Source organism: Glycine max, chromosome 20 (genome assembly GCF_000004515.6).
Source record: "Glycine max cultivar Williams 82 chromosome 20, Glycine_max_v4.0, whole genome shotgun sequence".
Lineage (NCBI taxonomy): Eukaryota > Viridiplantae > Streptophyta > Magnoliopsida > Fabales > Fabaceae > Glycine > Glycine max.
In genome coordinates, this window is record NC_038256.2 from 12,879,532 (window position 1) to 12,904,661 (window position 25,130).

A 25,130-nucleotide genomic window follows, 5' to 3' on the forward strand; every position below is an offset into this window, starting at 1 on the left:
ATAGTCGATGCATACTCTCCAACTGTTCTGCACCCGAGTAGGAATCAACTTCTCCTTCTCATTTTTTATCACGGTGAGGCCGGTTTTCTTTGGAACTACCAGGACGGGACTCACCCATTGGCTGTCGGAGATAGGATAAATGATTCCATCTTGCAAAAGCTTGGTTACCTCCTTCTTCACTACATCAAGAATCACCGGGTTGAGTCTTTTCTGTGGCTGTTTTACTGGTTTAGCCCCATCTTCTAAATTTATTCGATGCATACATGTGGATGGGCTAATACCAGGAATGTTCGCCAGGGTCCAGCCTATAGCCTTCTTATGCTTCTTGAGACCTGATAACAACTTCTCCTCTTGCTCATTAACAAGGGAGGCAGATATAATTACTGGAAAATTTTTGTTATCATCCAAGTAAGCATATTTTAAATTTCATGGCAGAGGCTTCAATTCTGGTGTGGATGGCTGGATAGTGGTAGAAAGAGATGGTTTCTCAGCCTGTACCTCATAAAGAAAGTCAGAGGTATGTGTACTTCCTGAAACATGGTTAGTTCTATCTGACTCTATAAAATCAATCTCAAGAGGTAAAACATCAGCAGACATGTAATCAATATCAAATTCAGATTCACTCTCAGCATCAAATTCAGACATATGATCAAGTACAAATTCAGATTCAACACATGAAGAGAGACAGGCATGCAGATTAGAATGAAGATCAGTCATGTATTCATCAATAATATGGTCAATTATTTCAACACAAAATACAGAAAGATCTTCAGATGGGTGTTTCATAGCATCAAGAATATTAAAATGAACATTTATATCACCAAACTCCATAGATAGTGTGCCTGCATATACATCTATCTTAGTTCTAGCAGTTTTCATAAAAGGTCTGCCTAGAATTATGGGAACTGATCATTTAGAAAATCCCTCCTCCATATTTAAAATATAAAAATCAACAGGGAAAATCAGCTCACCAACTCTAACTAAGACATCCTCTATGAAACTAGCAGGATAGACAACACTTCTATTAGCTAAATGAATTACCTCATCAGTTGACTGCAAAGGACCTAGAGATAGAGAATTAAAAATAGACAGAGGCATAACACTAACAGAAGCTCCTAAATCTAGCATGGCATTGTCAAACTTATTGTTCCCTATAATACAAGGTATGCTGAATGTACCTGGATCTTTACATTTTTCAGGGATTTGGGGTACAGATTTACCAATCAATGCGGAGACATTTCTGCCCATACTAATTATTTCACTTCCTTTAAGCTTTCGCGTATTAGTGCACAACTCCTTCAAGAATTTAGCATATCTTTGAATTTGCTTTATTACATCCAGCAGAGGTATGTTTACCTCTATTTTCCTAAATGTTTCCAAGATCTCCTTCTCTGCCTCTTCCATTTTTTGTTGGAAATTGCTCTTGGAGGGAATGGAAGAGGGATATGCTGCTTCTCTTTAGATTCACCTGCATAGAAATTGTTAGGTAACTTACTCTTTAAATTTTTGTCATCATCTTTTTTTGGAGTAGAGTGAAGTTGGGCAGGTTCATTGGCGGATGAGGAAGATGCTACTGGTTGAGGTCCTTGACACTGCTTTCCTGACCTCAATGTAATGGCACTCACATTTTTGGGATTCTGGACAGATTGAGAAGGTAATCTATCAGAATTCTGAGACTGTTGTTGATTTAACTGTGTAGCCAACTGTCCCATCTGATTAGTTAAGCTCTGAATGGAGGCTCTGGTCTCTTGTTGAAACTGCATGTTTTGCATAGTCATTTGCCTCACATGTTCTTCAAGGGAAGGTTGTGGAGGGGCCTCAACTGTTTGTTCTTTCTGGGGCTGTTGTTGTTGTTGTTGTTGGATTGGTGGAGGAACGTATGGTCTGCTTGGGCCAGCAACATTTTGAAAATAAGGTTGTTGTTGATGTTGTGAAGGATTCGACCATCTAAGGTTGGGATGATTCCTCCATCCAGGATTGTACCTGTTGCAGGAAAGGTCATAGTTATTTTGTTGTGGCTGATTTTGCTGCTGAGGTTGAGGAGGTCTGTTGTAGATGTTTGCAGCATAAGCTTCAAGCTGTTCAATTGTTTCAGATTGTTGCACAGAAGGGCAAAGGTCTGTGTGGTGGTCGGCAGAGGAGCATAAACCACAGAGTCTGGCGACAGGTGCAGATTTCTGATTCATGGCCAGTTGGGTTACCAGGTTAACCAAGGCATCTAGTTTACCTTCAAGCTTCTTAGTCTCACCTGATGAAGATGAATTCGTGGCTACTTCATGCACTCCTCTAATGACAATAGCATCACTTCTGACACTAAATTGTTGGGAGTTTGAAGCCATCTTCTCAATTAAATTTCTGGCTTCAGCAGGGGTCATGTCTCCAAGGGCTCCATCACTGGCATCATCTATCATACTTCTCTCCATGTTGCTAAGTCCTTCATAAAAATATTGGAGGAGAAGCTGCTCTGAAATCTGGTGGTGAGGGCAACTGGCACATAATTTTTTAAATCTCTCCCAGTATTCATATAGGCTCTCTCCACTGAGTTGTCTAATACCTGAAATATCCTTTTTGATGGTCGTGGTCCTGGAAGCAGGGAAATTTTTTTCTAAGAATACTCTCTTGAGGTCATCCCAGCTCGTGATGGACCTTGGAGCAAGGTAATATAGCCAGTCCTTTGCCATTCCCTCTAAAGAATGAGGAAAGGCCTTCAGAAATATGTGATCCTCCTGGACATCTGGGGGTTTCATGGTGGAGCAAACAATATGAAATTCCTTCAAATGTTTGTGCGGGTCTTCACCTTCAAGGCCATGAAACTTTGGAAGCAAATGAATCAGTCCAGTTTTAAGAACATATGGGACATCCTCATCAAGGTATTGGATGCACAAGCTTTCGTAGGTGAAATCAGGTGCAACCATTTCCCTTAGAGTCCTCTCACGGGGTGGAGGTTGTGCCATATTCTCAGAATGTACAAAATCAGAATGTTCAAAATTATAATGCTCAAAATCACCAATATCAGAATGCTTAGGATGCTCAAAAGGTACTAAATGATGTCTAACTAATCTATGAAATGTCCTATCTATCTTAAGATCAAAGGGTTGTAAGTCAGATGGATTTCCTCTAGTCATACACTAAATTCAGCATGCACAACTAGTTGCATTCTTATGCAACTAACAATGTAGGTTTGAACTACAACTACCATAATAATGATATCCAAATGACTTGAAATTTTATGAGCAACCTTATAAAATGATGAGAAGATAGCACATAAAATTTTAAACAAAAATTCAAAGTCTAACTATAGAAGCTAAAATTGGTAAGTTAAGAAAAATAACAGAATAAAACTTGGAAAATAAAAAAAATTTTGACAGAATCACCTTTTTTGAACGTTGGAGACCTCAGCCGGTCAAACTAAAGGCTCTAGCTATTTTTGCTACTTTTTTGGAACTTTCAAATTTGACCAAACTAAAGGCTCTAGCTATTTTTCCCACAAAATATAGATTAAAAGAAGTTACCACAAAAAAATTCAGCCAAAAATAACAACTCTAGCTACTAAAACAAAAAATCCCAAATAATTCAGCAAAAGTGGTCGCTAAATCTGTCACAAAACACTATTCACAGCAAAACACCCAAAACTGAAACAGGGGAAGCACTTAACAGAAAAACTAAAACAGAACACACACTAAGCAAAATACCAAGACGCTAAACAACACTAACACACACACACTAACAATTAAACATAAAACACGAAAGAATTAAACACTAACACGACACTAGCTATTATGAACCTTTGGACACTGCTCCCCGGCAACGACGCCAAATTTGATCGAGGCTGTACCTGAATCAAATAAACATTAAAATGTAGTAACTAAGAAGTGATCCTAGGTCATTTCCCAACGAGAAATGATAAACCAAATGTTCATAACAGATAGTAGGAAATAGTAACAAATTGGGGGGGGGGGGGTGTTTGCTTTTGTAAATTAAATAGCGAGTAAAATTGAATTAGAAAAATATCATAATTAAAATACGTTGCTTCCCCGTGATTCACAAGCAAGTCTCTTATCCTAGGTTGCGAGAATTTATCCTTTATCAGTTTAACCACTAAATCCAACCCTAAATTAAATTACTAAGCAAAATTCAACATAAGGCATTCATTATGTGATTAAGCATCACATACACCAATTACTCATAAACGATCATTAAGCATGAACATAAATTAAGCGCAGAGACAATTAATCAAGCACTAAGCATGCATGAATTAAAAGCAACAAATTCTGAGTAATTAGTGAAGAGGAAAAACTAAACAAAATTTAACAGTAATAATAGAACCTCAAAGAGAATTGTGCTTGATCCTCAAGGGAAAACAACGTTGCGGACTTAGTCTTCCATTAATCAAATAGAGAACGAAATTTTATTGATAAAACTAAAAGTCTGAACTGGAATTGTAAAAAACGAAAATAAAAAAGAAAGAGAAGAGAGACTAAAACTGAAAACGAAAAAATAGAAGAGAGAGAGGAGAGAGAGCTAAACTTGAACCTTGGTGCTGTTATATAGTTTTTCAGCCCCAAAGCTTACAAATCTGTTTTAAATCCAAGCCCATAAGTAAAATCAAATCAAATCTAGATAAGATAAGATCTAGATGAAATAATATCTAGATGAGATCAAATCTAAATAATATCTAGATAAGATAAGATTTAATTTTGTAGAATAAATTAGTCCACCCTCTTCAAGTCCAAACCCGATTCTGGATTCAAGCCCAAACCCAATTCTAGATTCAAGCCTAATGCTTCATTAATTACTGAAATTAGATTAAAAACATCAAATTAGCTTAATGGGCCCAAATAATAAAACTGCCTCATAAATTGGACAATTAAAACTAATCAATATTTAAAATGGTGCAAAAATGGTTATGAAATAGGAGAAAATAATGGCACATCACTTGAGTTAAAATATGTATAGAAATTTTAATTGGGAAATAGTTTGTGATATCTTAATTCAACCCCCCTTCTTAAGATATATGAGGCCACTTGTCTAACCCAACCAAAACCAAGAAGGACCATACCGATGTTAGATCAATTTCATCCATGCATTCATGATTCCATTGAAAACGTTATTGATGTCAAACCTAATGGTAATTGTGTTCGTAACCATTTACTTAAAGAACTTGCAAAATGGTCTATGAGTATATCAACTTGCTTGGTGGCAGAGACCGATTTGAGGAATTAAAGTTGTCCCTACTTGTTAATGAATTATCCATGGTATATAAGTTTTTTGTTACGTTTTGATGGATTAATTTTTCTTTAAATAAATGTAATTAAAGTTGTTACATGCAAGTTACCATGGATAAGTGGAAGAATATAACCGACATGGGATACGTGATTGCATCAAGGTATCATGTCATCCTTGTTTCTCTTTCTCTCCAACTAAGTCTGGCGTTTTTTCCTCTTAGAAGTCAACCACCAAGAGATTGTTTTGTACATCCCATTATATGTATCGGTCATGTGTATGACAATCATATTGTACATGTAAAAGCATGATCATCTTGTTTGTGTAATTTATGTAATAAAATATGTTCTGATAATTTGAACGTGTATGTCCCTATGTAATAGGTATTTCTAAGAGACTGTTGTCCCTTACCACAAGTAGCTTTGTTATGATCTACACGGTCTTTATCAAGCAAAGCAGTGACATATACCATATATTAGTAGAATGCAGTAATATACAAATTTGATGAGGTTGAAAACAGAATTTTTTGATTTAGGGGAAGATTGAACATTTAGTTACTATTAAGCTAATATTTGTAATGTACATAGTTGTGACATACTTATGGGGTTGTCATGTAATATGATAATTAACGCGTGTTTCATTGGACGTTCATATAATTATTTATTTTACTTAATTATCAACTGTGCAAATAATCATTGTCACAACCTACCCTACGACGGGAGTGCAGGCGAAAAGCCAAAGTTGCATCTTCCAAAAAGGAAAACACACAAGAGTCACCACCAACGTTTATTTGAGGAAAACATTAGAAAAACCAAAAAGAGGTCTGCAAATTTTGAAAATAAGGGTTCGAGAGTTGTTTACGCATGGTGAAGGTATGAGCACCCCACGCGTCCACCACAAGGGGTGGAAACCTTTAATCTAGTGTGCGCAACGTGACTTTAGAATTATTTACTTTTCCCTTTTTATATATTTTTTTTATTTTTTTGGGGTCAACAAGGGTGTTGCCCTTGCTCCTACGTATCCACAGGTGTGATGAGGAATTTAGACCTACGTAGTTCTTTAAGTCTAAATGTTTGTGTGTTAAATTGGTTTTTTATGTTTTTGAAAGATTCATTTTAATTGTGAACAAAAAAAGTCTTTTGAGGCGTTGGACTTTGAAACGATGTTTTAAATTTTGAAAAGCGGAGAGAATCATTAAGGCGTTGGACCATGAAATGATCTTTTAAATTTGAAAAGCGAAGAGAATCATTAAGGCGTTGGACCTTGAAACGATCTCAAGTGATATTTAATAAAAAGAAATTAGTTATGAGTTGGTTTTATCTTGGTTTTGTTTATTAATTTTCAATCTCTTTAAAGATAACTTTACAACACTAGTGGTTGGTTAAGATTGAACTTTACAAAGAAAACCGAGATCACCGATGATAGATGGAGGAAATGAATATGCACAAAACAACAAGGGGGACCCCAAAGGATGCATAGATCACATCAAAATCTTAAAAACAAAACTAACCGACGGTCACACGAAGAACATCGAACAAGGAACGATTTAGGGAATGATTGCGATCACGATTCGGTAGCGCCTCGGCTTCGTTTCCTCTTCTTTCTTCTTCTTTCTTAATTCTCTCAATTCCATCCACTTTTGAACCTTGGAACCCTTCCTCAACCTCCTTAGCATGCCTATTTATAGGAAAATGGGCACTTGGGGCAAAGGCAGCTCGCCCAGGCAAGTTGGTTTCTTCACCATGAAGTTATTTGGTGGCCCAGGTGATCCAGAGGCTAGCCTGAGCGAGCTAGGGTCCAGGAAAACCAAGAAAAAGACCCTTTTGCCCCATGTTTTTGGTATTTTTTGCATTATTGATCAAAACACTAAATGATCCTCTTTTTCACACTGTAACTGACATTCAACACCGTAAGTTGACTAGCAAGGATCAAAAGATCAATGAATAATAGTCCCCGGACGAAATTAGAGTATGACAATCATATTAGAAAAAAAAAACATCAAACGGTATATTTTATGGTTTAGGGTTTTACTTAGGGTTATTTGACTAATTAAATTGAATTAGGGTTTAGGGTTTCAATGTTGACAAATTATGTATTTGGTTTAACATAATAATCTACTTAGGTCAATAATTTAATATTCACATACTACATAATCGAAAATAAATAAAAGGCTTATAAAAAACACTAAATAATAAACATTGTTCAATCATATTGCATAATAAATTCATATAAAACCTAAAAAATCCTAACAATCTTCACGCGTCTGACATACACCGCCTTCATCTTGATCGAACATATACATTCCCTTGCGCAGTCACACCCCTGGCGATCCTTAGGCACTCCTCGGTTACAGTGTATGCTTCAGTTCCTTTAGTGACTACCCTCAGGTTGATCAAGCCTTCCAACCTTTCTACTATTTCATGGCAAGCCTCTTGTGATATTAACAATAAGGTAAAAAGTAAACATTTGATGCATGACACATAGAATAACTAACATTGGGAATTCAAAATATATTATACCAGTGCATGTCGAGGCATGTCTACATCAGCAAGTTCATCTGCAGGTGGTTTTGGCATAGCCAGTGCAACGACCACCTGTTGAGAAGGATCTGGTTCAATAAATGTATCATTGTGCACCACGGGTGGATGTCTAGGAGGATCCCCAAGCTATGTCGGACTCATGAAGGGATGAAATATCTTGTAGAACCACTTCATGTAGTCTGTTGCACATTATCCAGGAGCAACACAAATATGACCCAACGGTGCAAGGTATTCAGAGAAGTGCATCCATCTATCGTCAATCTCCTCTACAGATAAAATGAGGCATAGAGGTTAGAGGAATGGTCTACACATAACCAAACTGTCGAACAACCCTATCTGGTTAGTGTATGACAATAGATGGACCCCATCTGATTTGTCCGCAAAATAATGAGATCAGCTCAAATTCTTTGAATGCACGGTGGTCACCATAAGGGATCCAACACACAACATCAGATGTCAATCTATCCAACCGCTTACGATATGTTGACACTGGTAATGCCTTCCCAAACTTCCAATGGCAAGCACGTGACTTCCTCTCATGATAATCTTTAGCAGCAATACAAGGAGCAATAGTAGGAAAATGCTCGTAGATCCAACACTGGACATATTTAAAAAACAAAAAAAAAATTAAAATAATACTCAATATAAACTACAAAACTAAAAATTAAATTTAAAATAAATTATAAATACCTGTAAAAGTGTGATATATCCTGCAAGTTGCTTGATATTTCTCTTTGACGCATCATTCAAATTCTCATACATATGCACCAATGCAGCAGCTCCCCATGAGTAGCTTCCAGCTTGGTTAAGGTCACAAAATGCATCCAAGAATACCACATGTACATGTGTGACACTCTTGTTAGCAAAGAGTGTGCAACCTACTAGATGCAAAAGATATGTTCGAGCTGATACAGTCCACTATCCTGCGTCATATTTACTAAGATAAATGTCTTGCAGTCAGGATAGCCGAACATATGCCTCATGGCATTGAAATGTATCATCTCTTGCTTCTTGTGAACTGACTTCAAGCAAGTCAAATAACAAATCCACGGTTTGGTCTACATGAAGAGCATCAAAGGTATGGAAGACGCTTGTAATGGGAAGATGTAGTAACTATGCCACTTCATCAAGGGTGATAGTGACCTTTCTACCGGAAGATGAAAACTACTAGTTTTCTTATATCACCTCTGTGCAAAAGCATATATAAGTCCTTTATCACCCGTGTCCAAGGAACATGCAATCAAATGACTTAATCCTGCACAACCACTATGCCTTCAATCTCTGGAGCAGACCTTCCAAATTTCTCTACCTTCCATGGGAGGACAACTTCAACTCAGAACGTTCCTGAAAATAAAAATTTAAATCATTTCAACTTAAATAAAAATAGTTATGAAAGTATTATATACTTAAAAAAATTACCTTTCCATTCCAAATGGTGATTGCCACATGATGAATAAATAAATAACAATAATCTTTATACATTCATTTTTTAATAAATAAAATTCTTAAATTATTTATTAAAAATAAACTTCAAAAAACAAATATAATCAATTAAATAAAACACATAAAAAATATACAACACTATTTATTTATTAAAAAAATATTTTTACAACAAAAATATTAATTTATTTTAAATTTAAAAATTATTCAATTATTATTTTATTAAATATTAAATTAAAAAAATAAAAAAATTATACAGATTGACAATCTGTATGAGTTATAAGCATTGTTAATTTGTATATTCCATACGCATTCCAATCCTTCAAATGAAGCACTCAGACACAACATCAATACAAAGAACAAGAAGCCACTCACAGTGACGACGACAGTGGGGAGTGGCAGCATGAGAAGAGGAAGCGAAAACGAAGAAAGGGGCGCATCAACAGCGTTTGGGGTGAGGGAGAAGAGAAGAGGGGTTTTTAAATATTTAAGTGAATGACATTTTTAGCATTTCAATTAAATTGTTTGGTGTACAAACATTTCTATTGGGTGCACGAAGCAATTACCAAAAGTGTTTGATGGAAATCCTTCCTTTATTTCTTACCAAGTTCTAGCTTATGTAGCTACGGTCTCTTTTCCAAGAGGGTTTTATTTCCCTTTTTGGGGCTTTAGCCCCATTTCCATACCAAAAAACAATCAAAATTATCATTTGAATTAAAAATTTATTCAAATATTGTGTAATAAATTATGTATCATAAATATAACAGGATTTAGAAAGTTCACAAAATAGATCTCTCCATGAACATCTTCGAAAATCCATACAAATAAAAGTTACAAACTGCATGTTAAACTGAACAAAGTGTCAAACATAAGTACAAAAGAGTTTAACTAAGTGCATCATTTCTAATAACGATAACTAGCCAATGAAGATCCACTTTCTGATGTTGACATATCTTCTCCGCTCCTTTCATCCTATGAAAGACATTGTTGCATCATGTTAGCATGGTTAAGAGGATGTATATACATACTAAACATTCATTCATGTTAGTAACATTATTCGGTTCAACACAAAAGTGAGTATAAAAATTATTACCCCTTGATTAGTATCAAACAAAGCACCCAACTCTGCAGGGATGTGCCCTTCCTTCATTTGTATGTATGTCAGCATTACATTTTGTAATGCCTTGAAATTTTCCTCAGAAGTTGCTAACTTGATCTTCAAACTATTAACATCTTCCAGTTGAGAACTTTTAACTGAATCGGAATTTGATAAATTGCAACCTGTGGCACTAAAATTTTTATTTGATTGAAATGCAACACTGTGAAGACCTCCTAAACCTGAACAACGTACATGACCAGAATGATCTCATCCTAACACTTTGGCAAGGGGATCATTAGTTGAAATTTCTGTAGGATTGGCTCACTTGCTAATTTCTTCTGTCAACTTCTCCTGTGCACATGAAAATATATACAAAATTAAAATAATGTTAAACAAATAGTTACAGCCTTTGAAATCTATGATTATTGTTAATATTTGTAGTGTGACATAATTATTAGGCAATGATAACATTAGGGCACTGGTTAACGAAGTAAAAGGGTAAAGTGTTTTGTTAGGATAAGTAAAAATGTGCTCCCTTATGATTTCTAATAAAATATTTTTCCTATTATTATTACTGTTATTATTATTATTACTACCTACATTCAAAGTCCGGCAATCAAGCTGTCCTTAAAAATTTTGATTGGCCAAATGTTCCAAGGGAGAGATGATGGGTTTATAGATTCAAAGGGATTTGCAATAATAGAACATTTGAAATGTAAAGGGCACTAAGAAAAATGAGCCAAAATGGTACAACTGAACGAGATATTATGGAGTATTGCAATATTATCTATTCCACATATAGTTTCATTTCACAGTGAAACTGACTAAAAGATAGAATGACTTAGCCTCAATAATAATAGTTGTATTTACTTTTAGTAAAATGATGCTCAAAGCCTCAAACCAGCCCCCATTAAGTAATAAATAATTTCTAAAACAGAAGATTGAAAATATAATAACCTTCACATGTGAAATCATTCGATGGCAACTCAAAACATAACATAGATCAACCCATTGTAGTGATAATGACAGAAAATATTATATCAGCATCATATATAATGCAAAGATGTGTTTCAATAAATATTGAAATAAAAAGTTATGATTCTCACATCTCTGGCACACGTAAATTTGATGTCATCATGAATGAGATGCAAGATGTTATGTGATGTACGGTGAGGTTTGTTATAGATTGGCAATCTAGATTAAGCAATTTAAAACAGGAAATCAAAACAATGATTGGTCTCCTTGCAGCAAAGTGTATAGTCCACATGTTGCAGTTAAGCTGTCTTAACCAAAGTTTAGTAGGATCTGGGATCAGTTAACAAGTATTTGCTTCATAGCAGCATCAAACAGATTTTAACTATGCAACTTTCATTAACAACATATGTTTTCTCTACAAATACATACACCAAACATCATGTTGTAAGCTGACTGGTTGCCAATACTTTCACAACATTCAACGGCACAACAGGTCTATAATCATCCACAATGTTAATTTAAACCCCACAGGCAACATGCACTACTTCCTCCTAATATAGACAAATTGATTTTGATAAATGACAATGACGATCAATATAAAATTACAAATTGCAGACTATAGCACATTTTTGTTACGATTGAAGTAGGAGAATTTCACATTTAACTTACCCCAATAGACCTTGCCTCCTCATTGACATAGGATCCATCTTTTTTCCTGTGAGATGCAATGTACAATTTACCTTGACTAACGGGACGTCCAAGCTCTACTTCCTAAAGTATATGACCTATATAAGTCCAAATGAACAATATTGTTCAATAAACTGAGAAGCGAAAAGAGAAACAACTAGATAAAAATGTAACTGATATTATTTTGATCTGAAAGTCAGTTAGAGTTAGTTACAACAGAGGTATATATAGACCTCTGACCTTCTAAACTAACACTAACAGACTCTGACTCCCTAATCCTAGTGAGGTGCAGTTAGTCGAAGCTAACAGTCCTTACAAAATATATAATCTGTTATCTAACACTAGAGGGGTGCTGTTAGCAAAAGCTCTAATCATTTTACAAATCTGTTTTCACAGTTGTACAAGTACATACTCTAATAAATATAAGTAACTACTCATTAAGACCCAATAATAGAACTAAGTTACCTACCATCTCATGTGTTTCCTCGACAACAGTTTAGCCACACTTGTGTGTGGAACAATTTGCTTTTGTCTGACTTCAGCATTCCTCCGACATAACTCCTATGATATGAGCAGGCTATGAATTGAAATTCATGCTCAAAAATAAAATTAGTGGTAACCAGTATTTGTTAAAGCTACCTGATACTATGGTTTCAAATGATTGTCAATAAATGACAACCATTGATCTTCTGGAATGCCATCAAGGACTTTAGCAATTAGTTGTTCTCTTGATAATGAAGGGCCAAAAGCACTCGTCCACAACTTATGCTTCCCATTTCTGTACTTTCTCGACATGGCAAGTAAACAATAACGCCTAGCAATTGACTTAGATGCTTGAAAATGAAAGATTCTAAAAAAATCATGTTAGTACATCATAAATTAAAAAATGTACTGCGCAATGATGGATCAAATGGTGAAACTAGATCTTGAGTATAGGACTTGATGATGGATCAGATGGTGAAACTGGATCTTGATTTACAGGAATTGATGATGAATCAGATGGTGAAACCGGATCTTGATTTACAGCAATTGATGATGGATCTTGATTTGCAGGAATTGATGATGAATCAGATGGTGAAACCAGATCTTGATTAACAGGAATTGATGATGGATCAGATGGTAAAACAGGATCTTGATTTACAGGAATTGATGATGGATCCGATGGTAAAACTGGATCTTGAGTTACACTAATTGATGATGGAACAAGGACGACAGGAGGAGCACATGGTTGTGCTAACTCTGAAGGCTGTAGTGGCAGCTCCATGGGTTTGGAATGCCCTTGAGAAGAAGCATGAGGCATCAAATTTGATATCGCATGAGATACTCTCTTTTTTGAACGTTTGGATTTTCGGAGCATTGCTACAATTACCAAAAAATAAAATAAAATTAGGACAACGCAAATAAGTCATGTATATATTCATTTGTGTGTTGCAGCATATGATCCATGTTTATCCATCACAGTGACCATGCAACTAAGATAAACTAAAAATAAACAAAAATTGAATCTAGCCTGGACAAAGGTACGTGACATACAGCACGAGGGTATATTCGATTGTGAAACCAGATCTTGAGCAATAGGAATTGATGGTCGAATATCAGTGATAGTAGGTGCAAAAGGTTGTGCCAACTTTGAAGAATGCTGTGGTAATTCCTCAAGCATGGAATATCCTTGATATGCAGCTTGACAAATCAAATTTAGTATGCTTGAAAATACATTCTGAGGAAGCAATGCTACAAGTTAACAAAAAAATAAAGAAAAAATTAGTACCATGCAAATATAATGTGATACACTACTTTAACCAAAAAAAAAAAGTAAGAAAACAAAGGTCATTAATGCTATACAAATATTAATCCATGTATATATTTGGTTGTGTTTCATGGCGTAACTATTCACGGTTTACCCACAATTATGACCACACAAATAATTGAAATATAAAAATAAAAAAGTCAAAATTGATTCTAGGTTGGATGGACAAAAGGTTGGTGATGTACAGCGTGAAAGTGGATCCAGAGTTGTAGGAATTGATGATGGAATATGGGAGAGAGTAGGAGCATAGGATTGTGCTTGAGATGAAGCATGAGCCACCAAATTTGATATGCCATGAGATCCCCTCTTTTTTGAATGTTTGGCTTTATGAGGCATTGCTACAAGTTATCATAAAAAGGAAAGTAAAATTAGTATGGTGCAAATACAATATGATAATGATATAAGCTAGGAACTGCTATACTGGCAAATATTAAACCATGTAGATATCAGGTTGTGTTTCACAGCATATAAATCCACAATTTATTCATGGTTGTGACCGTGCAACTTAGTTAATCCAAAAAAATTCAAAGTTGATTCTATCATGAAAGAACAAAGGTCATTGATGCACTATGCAACGATGGATCTGATGGTGAAACCATATTTTTTGAGTTGTAGCAATTGATGGCGGAACAAGGGTAATAGTAGGAGCACAAGATTGTGCCACCTGTGTGGAATGTTCATGATATGATGTGTAGGGCATCAAATTTGATATGCCAAGAGATGCCCTCTCTTGTGAAAGCTTGGATTACTAGGCATTTCGAAAAGATACCAAGTAAAATAGAAAAGAAAAATTAGTACCATGCAAATATAATAATGCACAAAGAAGCCATACAAATATTAATCGATGCATATATATTCAGTTGCATTTCACAGCACATCAAGCCACGATAGATCCGTAATGACCATGCAATTGAGTTGAAACAAAACAAAACATTCAAAATTGATTCAAGATTGGAAAAACAAAGATCCGTGATATACTACGCAATGGTGGATGTGATGCTGAAACCAGATTTTGAGCTGTAGGAATTGACGGTGGAATAGCAGTGGAATAAGAAGGAACACAAGATTGGGGTGCCAGTGAAGGCTGTAGTGGTGGCTCCACAAGTGTGGAATGTACTTGCGATGAAGAATGAGGCATCAAATTTGATGTGCCATGAAACCCCCTCCTTTTTGAATGTTTGGCTTTACGAAGCATTGCTACAAGTTACCATAAAAGTAAAAGTAAAATTAGTACAGTGCAAATACAATATTATAATGATATAATGTATAATAAAGCAAGACAAACATAATACTGGCAAAAATTAAACAATGTACATATCGGTTGAGTTTCACAGCATATAAATCCACAATTTATCCATGAGTGTGTTGGAACTAAGGCTTTTTATGTTTAGGAAAAGTGTTTAGGAATATTGGAGACTTTGAATAGAAACTTGATAGGAAGGAGAATTCTTTATGGAGGAGAGAACTTTGTATTTTTGCTTGATACAAATGTGTAGGATTACATCTCTATTTATACTACTCTAAGGAGAACTCTAGACACACTAATTCTAGAGAGTTCTCAACTCTAGAGATCCAAAGAGTATTCTAGAGAATATTAAAACCATAAGAAATATCTAGACACTCCAAACACTACAAGAATTCTCTAAAAACATGACCCATAATTACTTAAGTCCAAAATAACTAAGTCCAAGGAACCAAATAATTAATTTAGGCCCAAATCAAGTTTATATTTCAACATCCCCCCTTAAACTTGATTTGTGACTCCAAGCATACTCCTTAGCTTCACGAAAGTTTCCAACTTGAGTGGCTTTGTGAAAATGTCGGCAGCTTGATCTTGAGACATCACATACTTTAACTTTACCTCCTTCTTCTCAATGCATTCTCTTATGAAGTGGTAACGGGTGTCAATGTGCTTACTTCTTTCATGAAAGACTGGATTCTTTGCCAAAGCGAGTGCTGATTTATTGTCAACACATATTTCCATAGGTTCTTCTTGTGGCATTTTTATCTCTTTCAACAACTTTCTTAGCCAAATTGCATGACAAACGCATGATGTGGCAGCGACATACTCGGCTTCACAAGTTGATAGTGTGACTATTGGTTGCTTCTTTGACATCCAAGTGAAAGCATTATCTCCCATAAAGAACACAAAACCAGTAGTGCTCTTTCTATCATCCAAGTCTCCACTCCAATTGCTATCACTATAGCCAACAATGTCATAATTGTCAGAAGAGTAATAGTGCAAGCCAAAGTTTGTTGTACCTTTGATGTATCGAAGGATTCTCTTTGCCGCCTTGAAGTGAGTTGTGGTTGGAGCTTCCATGTAGCGACTTACTACTCCTACAGCATAGAGAATATCCGGCCTTGTACATGTCAAGTAACGTAAACTTCCAACCAAACTTTTGTAAAGAGTTGGATCCACATTCTCTCCTTTTTCATGCTTGCTCAACTTGCTGCCACATTCCATCGGGGTGCCAACTGGATTGGCGTCATCCATCTTGAACTTCTTAAGGACTTCTTTGGCATAGCCTTCTTGGGTGATGAAAATTCCTTTGTCTTCTTGTTTTGCTTCGATGCCGAGATAATATGCCATGAGCCCCATATCCGTCATCTCAAATTCATTTGACATATCTTTCTTGAACTCTTCGAACATGCTTGGATTGTTCCCTGTAAAGATCAAGTCATCTACATACAAACACACAATCAAAATATCTCCACTTTGCGCTTTGATATAGAGTGCATGCTCATATGGACACTTGATGAAGTTCTTGTCTTGAAAGTACTTGTCGATTCGAACATTCCAAGCTCTTGGTGCTTGCTTGAGACCGTACAACGCCTTCTTCAACTTCAAGACTTTTTCTTCTTGCCCTTTTACTTCATAGCCCAGTGGTTGCTCAATATAGACTTCTTCTTCGAGAAAACCATTCAAGAAGGCTGACTTCACATCCATTTGATAGATCTTCCATTTATTTTGGGCTACCAAAGAAATGATCAGTCTAATAGTTTCAAGACGAGCAGCAGGAGAAAATACCTCATCATAGTCAATTCCTTGTCTTTGACTATAGCCTTTAGCCACCAATCTTGCTTTGTATCTCTCCACATCTCCTTTAGCATTCTTCTTTGCCTTGTACACCCATCTTACTCCGATTGCTTTGTGTCCTCGTGGAAGTGTAGTAAGTTCCCACGTATCATTCTTCGTGATTGACTTGATTTCTTCGTCCATGGCGTCTTTTCACTTTATGTTTTTCGCCGCTTCTTGATAGCTTAGAGGCTCACAATCACCAAAAAGACAAAAGAGGTTAATGTCGTTTAGGTTTTTGGTTACCTCATAAATCTCTTCAATGCTCCTTAGTCGCGGTGTCCTCTCACTTGAACTTGTTTCATCCAGCCTTGGTGTCGGTGAGGCAGGTGGTGTAATATGTTCCTCTATGATTGGCTGTTCAATTTCATCATCTTCTTCAAAATAAGGAAGAAAATCATACTTATCTTCTTGAACATTCCAATCCCAACAATCTTCTTCGTCGAACTCCACGTCGCGACTTATGACGATCTTTCTACTATTTGGATTATAGAGCTTGTACCCCTTGGATCTTGAGTCGTAACCCACAAACACGTACTTCTCACTTTTATCATCGAGCTTTGTCCTCTTTTCGTCTGGAACATGGGTATAGACAATGCTTCCAAACACTTTGAGGTGAGAGATCTCGGGCTTCCTTCCACTCCATGCTTCTTGTGGTGTCTTCTCATGCACGCTTCTTGTTGGAGAACGATTTGTTAGGTAAACTGCACATGCCACTGCTTCAGCCCAAAACTCCTTCGGCATCTTCTTGCTCTTGAGCATGCTTCGCACCATGTTAAGTATGGTCTGGTTCTTTCTCTCTGCTACTCCATTTTGTTGTGGCGATCTTGGCACTGTTAGTGGGCGACGGATTCCATGGTCTTCACAATATTTGTTGAACTTATTTGAAGTGAACTCTCCTCCTCGATCAAATCTCATGGCCTTGATGGAAAGACCACTTTCTTTCTCCACAAGGGCTTTGAACTTCTTAAAGTTTTCAAACACTTCTGATTTCTCTTTCAAGAAATAAACCCAGGTTTTTTTTGGAATAATCATCAATAAAGAGGAGAAAGTACTTATTCTTACCAAATGAATTGGGTTTGATTGGTCCACAGACATCGGTGTGTATGAGCTCTAGTGGCTTTGTTGCTCTTGTTGTTGATTCCTTTGGAAAACTTTTACGAAATTGCTTCCCAATTAGACATCCTTCGCAAAGTTGGTCTGGGTGGTTGATGCTAGGCAAGCCTCTCACCATCTCCTTCTTCGCTAAACGTTCTAGACCGTCGAAGTTGAGGTGCCCGAACCGTAGATGCCATAGCCACGAAGAGTCGGTATAGCAAGCCTTGAGACACTTTGCCACATCATTTTGAATGTTCAAGAGGAACATTCTATTCTTTGACATAGGCACCTTAGCAATCAAGTTATGTCTACAATCTCTTAAGAAAAGACTATGTTCTTTCAAATGGATGTCATAGCCTTTCTCTAATAATTGTCCCAAGCTCAAAATATTATTCTTCATGTTAGGCACATAGTAGACATTGGATATGAATTGATGACTCCCATTCTTCAAACGTATGAGAATTTTACCTTTGCCTTTGACTGGTATCTTTGAGTCATCTCCAAATGAGACATCTCCAGTTGCCGCTTCATTGATCTCCACAAACATGCTTTTATCGCCGCACATGTGGTTGCTTGCGCCGGTGTCGAGGTACCACTTGTTTCTTTTCTCTTCAAATTTGTTTTGGCACGCGAGTAGCAAAGTTTCTTCTTCTCCGCCTTTTTCTTCTACAAAGTTAGCTTTCTCTTCAACCTTCTTCGAGAATCTACACTCGGATGCATAGTGACCAATCTTGTTGCAATTGAAGCACTTGATTTGTGATTTGTCATACCTCGACCATGAATTTCCTCTTCCACGACCTCTTGTTACTTGTGGATTCCAACTTCTTTCTCCATTGTTGAATTTGTTGGAGTGGTTGTTGTAACCACCTCTTCCTTCTCCTCCATGTCCTCGTCCACGTCCACGATCTTGGCCACGACCTCGTCCTCTTTGGCTCTTGTAATTTGCATAGTTTGCTTCCTTTACGTTGAGTTGTAGTAGTTGCTCCGTAGCCTCCTTTTGTTTAATTTTTCTTTTTTGTTTTTCTTCGTATGCTTGTAAGGAACCCATGAGTTGCTCAATAGTCATGGTCTTTAAATCCTTGTTTTCTTCAATGTTGGTAACAATGAAGTCAAAACTTGGATTTAAAGTTCGAAGTATTTTTTCCATGACCTTCACCTCATCAACATCTTCACCATTTCTTTTAAGTTGATTGACTACGGCCAATACTCGAGAAAAATAATCAGAAATTGACTCGGACTCCTCCATAAACAAACGCTCAAAGTCACCTCTAAGAGTTTGAAGACGAATCTTTTTTACCTTCTCAACTCCTTTGTTGCAAGTTTGAAGCTTATCCCATGCTTCTTTGGCCGTCGTTGCGTTGGATATCTTCTCAAATGTATCTTCATCCACCGATTGATAAATGAGAAAGAGAGCTTTCTTGTCTCTCTTTCTTGACTCCTTCAACGTCTCCTTTACACCTTGGCTTAGAGAGGCTTCATCTTGCTCCTCGAAGCCATTCTCTACGATATCCCACACATCTTGAGCTCCTAGTAGCGCCTTCATCTTGATACTCCAATTATCATATTTGTTCTTTGTGAGCATCGGCATTTGGAAAGGAAAACCTCCATTCGCCATCTTTTGAGGATCTTGAAGCTCTGATACCACTTTGTTGGAACTAAGGCTTTTTATGTTTAGGAAAAGTGTTTAGGAATATTGGAGACTTTGAATAGAAACTTGATAGGAAGGAGAATTCTTTATGGAGGAGAGAACTTTGTATTTTTGCTTGATACAAATGTGTAGGATTACATCTCTATTTATACTACTCTAAGGAGAACTCTAGACACACTAATTCTAGAGAGTTCTCAACTCTAGAGATCCAAAGAGTATTCTAGAGAATATTAAAACCATAAGAAATATCTAGACACTCCAAACACTACAAGAATTCTCTAGAAACATGACCCATAATTACTTAAGCCCAAAATAACTAAGTCCAAGGAACCAAATAATTAATTTAGGCCCAAATCAAGTTTATATTTCAACAAAAATACCGGGGAGATTCCTAATGTGGAACTTCACCTCACACTTGTACTCCAACACATCTTCCCCTCAAGTGTGAGTCTCTTCCACATGGTAGCCTCCCCCTTCGAGCGAAAGTCATCATCCACGAGTATAACCATTAGAGCCTTCATGCTCTAGCTACCTGTGGTACTTGCATCGCCGCTCCATCTGCGGGACACGCTGCCTGGACTCACTGTCAGGAAGACTTTTGATACAAGGGATCCCCAAAGCTAAGATCCATCACCGCCATCTTACTCGTCTGAGCCGATCACCAAGTCGAACAACCTGGCTCTGGCACTGAAGGCTCTTTTACCTTTTCTTTCAAGGTCTTCAAGGTATCCTCTGTTACCCATTTTAAGATCATGCACTTCCCTCCTGTTGTCACAAGATCTTGGGGAACCCATTCTTTGACCCATTTGACAACGGCAGCCTTGGACTTGAGGATGGGGCGCCTCTCGAAATAGCTACCGTGCAACCAAGTTAAACCAAAAAATTCAAAATTGATTCTATCCTGAAAGAACAAAGGTCAGTGATGTACTATGCAGTGGTGGATCTGATGGTAAAACCATATTTTGAGTAGTAGGAAATGATGGTGGAACAAGGGTAATAGTAGGAGCACGAGATTATTCCACCCGTGAAGGCTGTAGTCGTGGTTCCACAGGTGTGGAATTTCCATGGGATGAAGCGTAGGGTATCAAATTTGATATGCCAAGAGATGCCCTCTCTCGTGAAAACTTGGTTTTACGAGGCCTTTCTACAGGTTACTATTTAAAAAACCAAAAAATTAGTACCACGCAATATAATGTACAAATAAGCCATACAAGTATTAATCCATGCATATATTCAGTTGTATTGTATTACACAGCATATCAATCCAGAATTGTGAGCGTGCAATTGAGTTGAACCAAAATAAAACATTAGAAATTGATTCAAACATGGAAGAACAAAGATCCATGATATACTACGCAATAGTGGATCTGATGCTGAAACAAGATTTTGAGCTGTAGGAATTGACGGAGGAATAAAGGTGATAACAAGAGCTCGAGGCTGTGCCTCTGTTGAAGGTTTTAGAGGTGGCTCCACTCGTGTGGAATGTCCTTGAGATGACGCATGAGGCATCAAATTTGATATGCCACGACATACTCTCCTATTTGATCTTTTGTCTTTACATGGCATTGCTGCAAGTTATCAAAACAAAAAATTAGTGCACACAAACATAATGACAGTTGTATAACTAAGCCATACAGATATCAACATATGCATATATTCAGTTGTGTTTCATGGAATATCAACCAACGATTTATCCATAGTTGTCACCATTAAGTTAAACTAACATAAAATCAGTCAAGAAGACTGGAGGAGCAAAGTTCTGTGATATAGTACACAATGGTGGATCTGACAATTAAACTGGATCTTGAGCTATAGAAATTTATGGTGGAATAAGTGTGCTAGTAGGAGCAAAAAGTTGAGCCCCAACTCTGAAGGCTGTAATGGTGGTTCCACAGATATTGAATGTCTTTGAGATGAAGCATAAAGCATAAAATTTGGTTGCCAAAAACTACTCTTGTTTTTTAAAGTTTGGCTTTACGAGGCAATGCTACAAGTTACCCAAACAAAATAAAATTTGTCATTCAATATGTGACATAAAAAGAAATATTCAAAACTGATTCTAGCCTAGAGGAACAAAAAGGTTGGTGTTGTACTATGTGATGGTGGAACCGATGTTGAGACCATATTTTGAGCTGTAGGAACTGAAAATGGCATAATGGTGATAGTAGGAGCACAAGGTTGCGCCGCCGTTGAAGGCTGTAATGATGGCTCCACAAGTGCAGAATGTCCTTGAAATGAAGCAAGAGACATCATTTTGGATGTGTCACGACGAACTCTCTTATTTGAACGTTTGGCTTTATGAGACATTGCTACAAGTATGGTTATCAAACCCTCGAGTTAACTTATTAACTTTTACGAGGTTATGAGTCCACTTATTCTCTATAAGTTGACTCGTATGTAAATTCTCTTTTTAGTATATTCTATAAATTCTAAGTAAACTCGATAGACTCTCGAATTTATTATCGAGTCAACAAGTTAAAAAAATTAGATCAAAATATAAGTTATGTTGGGTTGTTTTATGTTTGTTTAATGTTCAATATATCTTCATTTAGTGTATCGTTCCTGAATAAAAAAATTCTCATATTTAATAACATCAAACTTTTATTCTCTAATAACATCAAACACTCGATGAGAATGATCTACAACTTAATATCTGCAAGTTATTATCTAGTAGTGATGCATTACTAGACTTGGTTATTTAAATATTTTAAAATTTATGATTTATTATTTTATTTTATTATATTGTTAAAATATTTAATTGGTGTGTATTATTTATAGATATTTTGTTACTATTTTTATATGAAGTGGACTCTTACGAGTTTACGAGTCAAGTCTATGAAACTATCACGGATTTACGTAAACTCTCAAGTTTAATAACCTTAACTGCAATTATTAAAAAAACAACTAAATCCATGCAGATATAATATTGTATAATGTATAATTTAAGCAATAAAAACATTAACCGATGCAGCTATTCAGTTGTGTTACATGGCATATCAATCCATGGTTTATCCATAATTGAGACTAAAACTAAGTTAAACCAAGTAAATATCAAAATCAATTCTAGCCTAGAACAAAGATCAGTGATATACTATGTAACTGTGGATTTGGTAATGAAAGCAGATTTTGAGCAGTAGGAACTGATGATGGATTAAGGGTAATAGTAGGCGCACGGGTTGTGCCAACTCTGACAGCTGCAGTGGTGGCTCCACAGAGGTGGAATGTCCTTGAGATGAAGCATGGGGCATAAAATTTGATATGCCACGGGATGGTAGCTCTTTTGAACGTTTGGCTTTAGGAGGCATTGCTACACGTTATTAGAAAATAAAAAATAAAATAAAATTATTTGCCTGCAAATATAATGTGATACTATGCAACAAAGTAACCCAAAAGGGAAAAAAAAAAGTAAAATTACTTCCATGCAAATATAACGTGATATAATGTATAAAATTTATACAATTAATAACCCAATAAATATTCAGTTTTGTTTCATTGCATTTTCATGACCATTTCCATACAAATGTTAATTTCTCATCATAATCATAATAGAATTAAATTCATGTACATAGCATAGCTTTGAGTAAAACCTTACCAACAAAAGAACTGGGGAACTACGGGTTATAAACACTTTGTCAAGTGTTTGGTGTCAAGGAATCCAACTTGAAAGAGCTATAAAGTTGAGGCATAGAATGCAAGAATGAAGGGTGTGTTTGATCGTGCTTTTGTTTCCGTGGGAAAGAAATGTGTCAGTCATCAACGTTTCCGTGGTCTCCACAACCACCTCGCATCACAAAAAACGCACCCCGATCTACAAATGAAAATTATCAGGAAAAAAATGATATGATCTTATTCCATAAACAAACACGAACTAGGGGGAAAAGTTAAAAAAGAAAAAGCAAAACTTAACACGCGATTAAGAGAAAGAATCAGACAGAGGAAGTGAGAAATACCCAATTCAAAACAGAGATCGATGTCGATTTACTGAGGAAAAGTAGAGCACGAATTGCAGTGAAAGAGCAGGTTCACGATTCACGTATTAGGGTCCCATTCTGCAGCGCCATAAAATTCAGTAAACGAAGATGAAAAAGCAGCAACATATAGTGCTATTAAATGAGGTTTTTTTTTAAAAAAAAAAAATAAATAAATAAAACTGTAAGAAAGTTTTGTGACGGTTTCAACCGAAACTCGGACGGACGGTTAATGAACCTGCCAATTATTTCTTTATTTTGTGGTAGCTTCTCTTAATTGCCACAAAACATATATAATATAATAAATAAATAAAGACAAATTCCATTGGTTAAGGAAGACCCATAAAAATCAAGGTAACCTAGATAAGTTGGTAGAAAAAGATGAGTGTTGCAAATTCCAAGTACTGTGATTAATCAATTCCTACCGATAAAAAAATACCTTTTAACCATCCAAAATAAAGTTTAAAAATTCTTAAAAATAATTATGCTAACTATAGATGAAACTTATGACTCACACTATAAAGTTATGAGAAAAGGTGATTGAGCATAGATTAAGACTAGAAACAAGAATTGTAAAAAATCAATTTGATTTAATGTTAGGAAGGTTTACAATAGAAGTTATATTTATCTTATACGAAAGTTTATCAAAAAGTATAGAAAGTAAGAGACTTATATATAATTTTTGTTGACTTGGAAAAAGTTTAAGATAGTGTTCCAAGAGATGTTTTATGAAAGACTTAAAAAAAATAAAAAAAAATAAAGGCATCTGCATGACTTTTATTCAAGCTATACAAGACGTGTATAAATGAGTAACTATTAAGGGTAGACCTCAAGAGGTGAAACTAAGCACTTTTTTTTATTGGGATGAGATTATGTCAAGGCTCAACTTTTAGTCCTTACGTGTTTAACCTAATCTTGGTTATAAATTGTTCTCATAATTTAAAATATTCCTAAAAAAATTATAACATGAATATTGTCCCCACTAAATTATACTCTTTCTAGTCTCAAATATAAGGAAAAAAATGTCATGTAACTCAAGAAAAGTTAGTTAATTATATTTAATTGTATCAACTTTAATTAATTTTTTTCTTTTTAACTTTTTGTTCATTGGAATTTGTATTAAAGATAAAATAAAAGAGTCATTGAAACTTACACATAGCACCTCAAATAAATAAAATATATTTTAGAGATGGTAACATTAAATAAGATAAAATTTGTTGAATTTTTCTTATATTTGAGATAAAAAAAAAAGGATGGATTTTTTTCTATATTTAAGACTAGAGGAAATATATATATATATATATATATATATATATATATATATATATATGAGTGTTGTCCCCACAACTAATTTTTTTTGGATCCATCATTGCTTGGATGTGCTTATAAGGACATACAAAAAATTATCCCTAATTGCTTGCTCTTGCAGATGATATAGTCTTGATTGAGAAATCAAGGGAAGCAGTTAACAATAAGTTTGAACTCGAGAGGTAGACTCTATTTTCTTGTCTTAAACTTCTAGTTCATTAGGGAAAAGAGACTGGTTAATTCGAAGTTTGATCAAGA

General features: G+C 35.8%; 1 protein-coding gene, 1 long non-coding RNA gene and 1 other non-coding gene across 4 annotated transcripts; 1 reads left to right on the plus strand and 2 right to left on the minus strand.

Moving 5' to 3' along the window:
• The first annotated feature begins 2,469 nt into the window (after positions 1-2,469).
• Positions 2,470-2,576, plus strand: LOC113000868 (small nucleolar RNA R71). Its single transcript, XR_003266189.1, has one exon. It is a non-coding gene; the product is annotated as a small nucleolar RNA R71 (small nucleolar RNA).
• A 7,363-nt stretch (positions 2,577-9,939) lies between these two features.
• On the minus strand, positions 9,940-14,900 carry LOC100800802 (sialidase). Its single transcript, XM_006605303.3, has 8 exons — positions 14,750-14,900; positions 13,957-14,109; positions 13,498-13,695; positions 12,604-13,323; positions 12,434-12,525; positions 11,947-12,062; positions 10,297-10,653; positions 9,940-10,175 (listed from the first exon to the last, which is right to left on the minus strand). The coding sequence occupies exons 2-4, from the start codon at positions 14,105-14,107 to the stop codon at positions 12,884-12,886; spliced, it is 789 nt and encodes a 262-aa protein (XP_006605366.2). The 5' UTR covers positions 14,108-14,109; positions 14,750-14,900; the 3' UTR covers positions 9,940-10,175; positions 10,297-10,653; positions 11,947-12,062; positions 12,434-12,525; positions 12,604-12,883.
• A 5,955-nt stretch (positions 14,901-20,855) lies between these two features.
• On the minus strand, positions 20,856-23,747 carry LOC102670127 (uncharacterized). 2 transcript variants are annotated; one of them, XR_001386827.2, is made up of 4 exons: positions 23,547-23,747; positions 23,189-23,404; positions 22,689-22,903; positions 20,856-21,164 (listed from the first exon to the last, which is right to left on the minus strand). It is a non-coding gene; the product is annotated as an uncharacterized lncRNA (long non-coding RNA). The 2 variants fall into 2 exon arrangements; XR_420206.3 differs by lacking the exon at positions 20,856-21,164 and having other exon boundaries at positions 22,466-22,903; positions 23,547-23,730.
• Between the last annotated feature and the right edge of the window lie 1,383 nt (positions 23,748-25,130).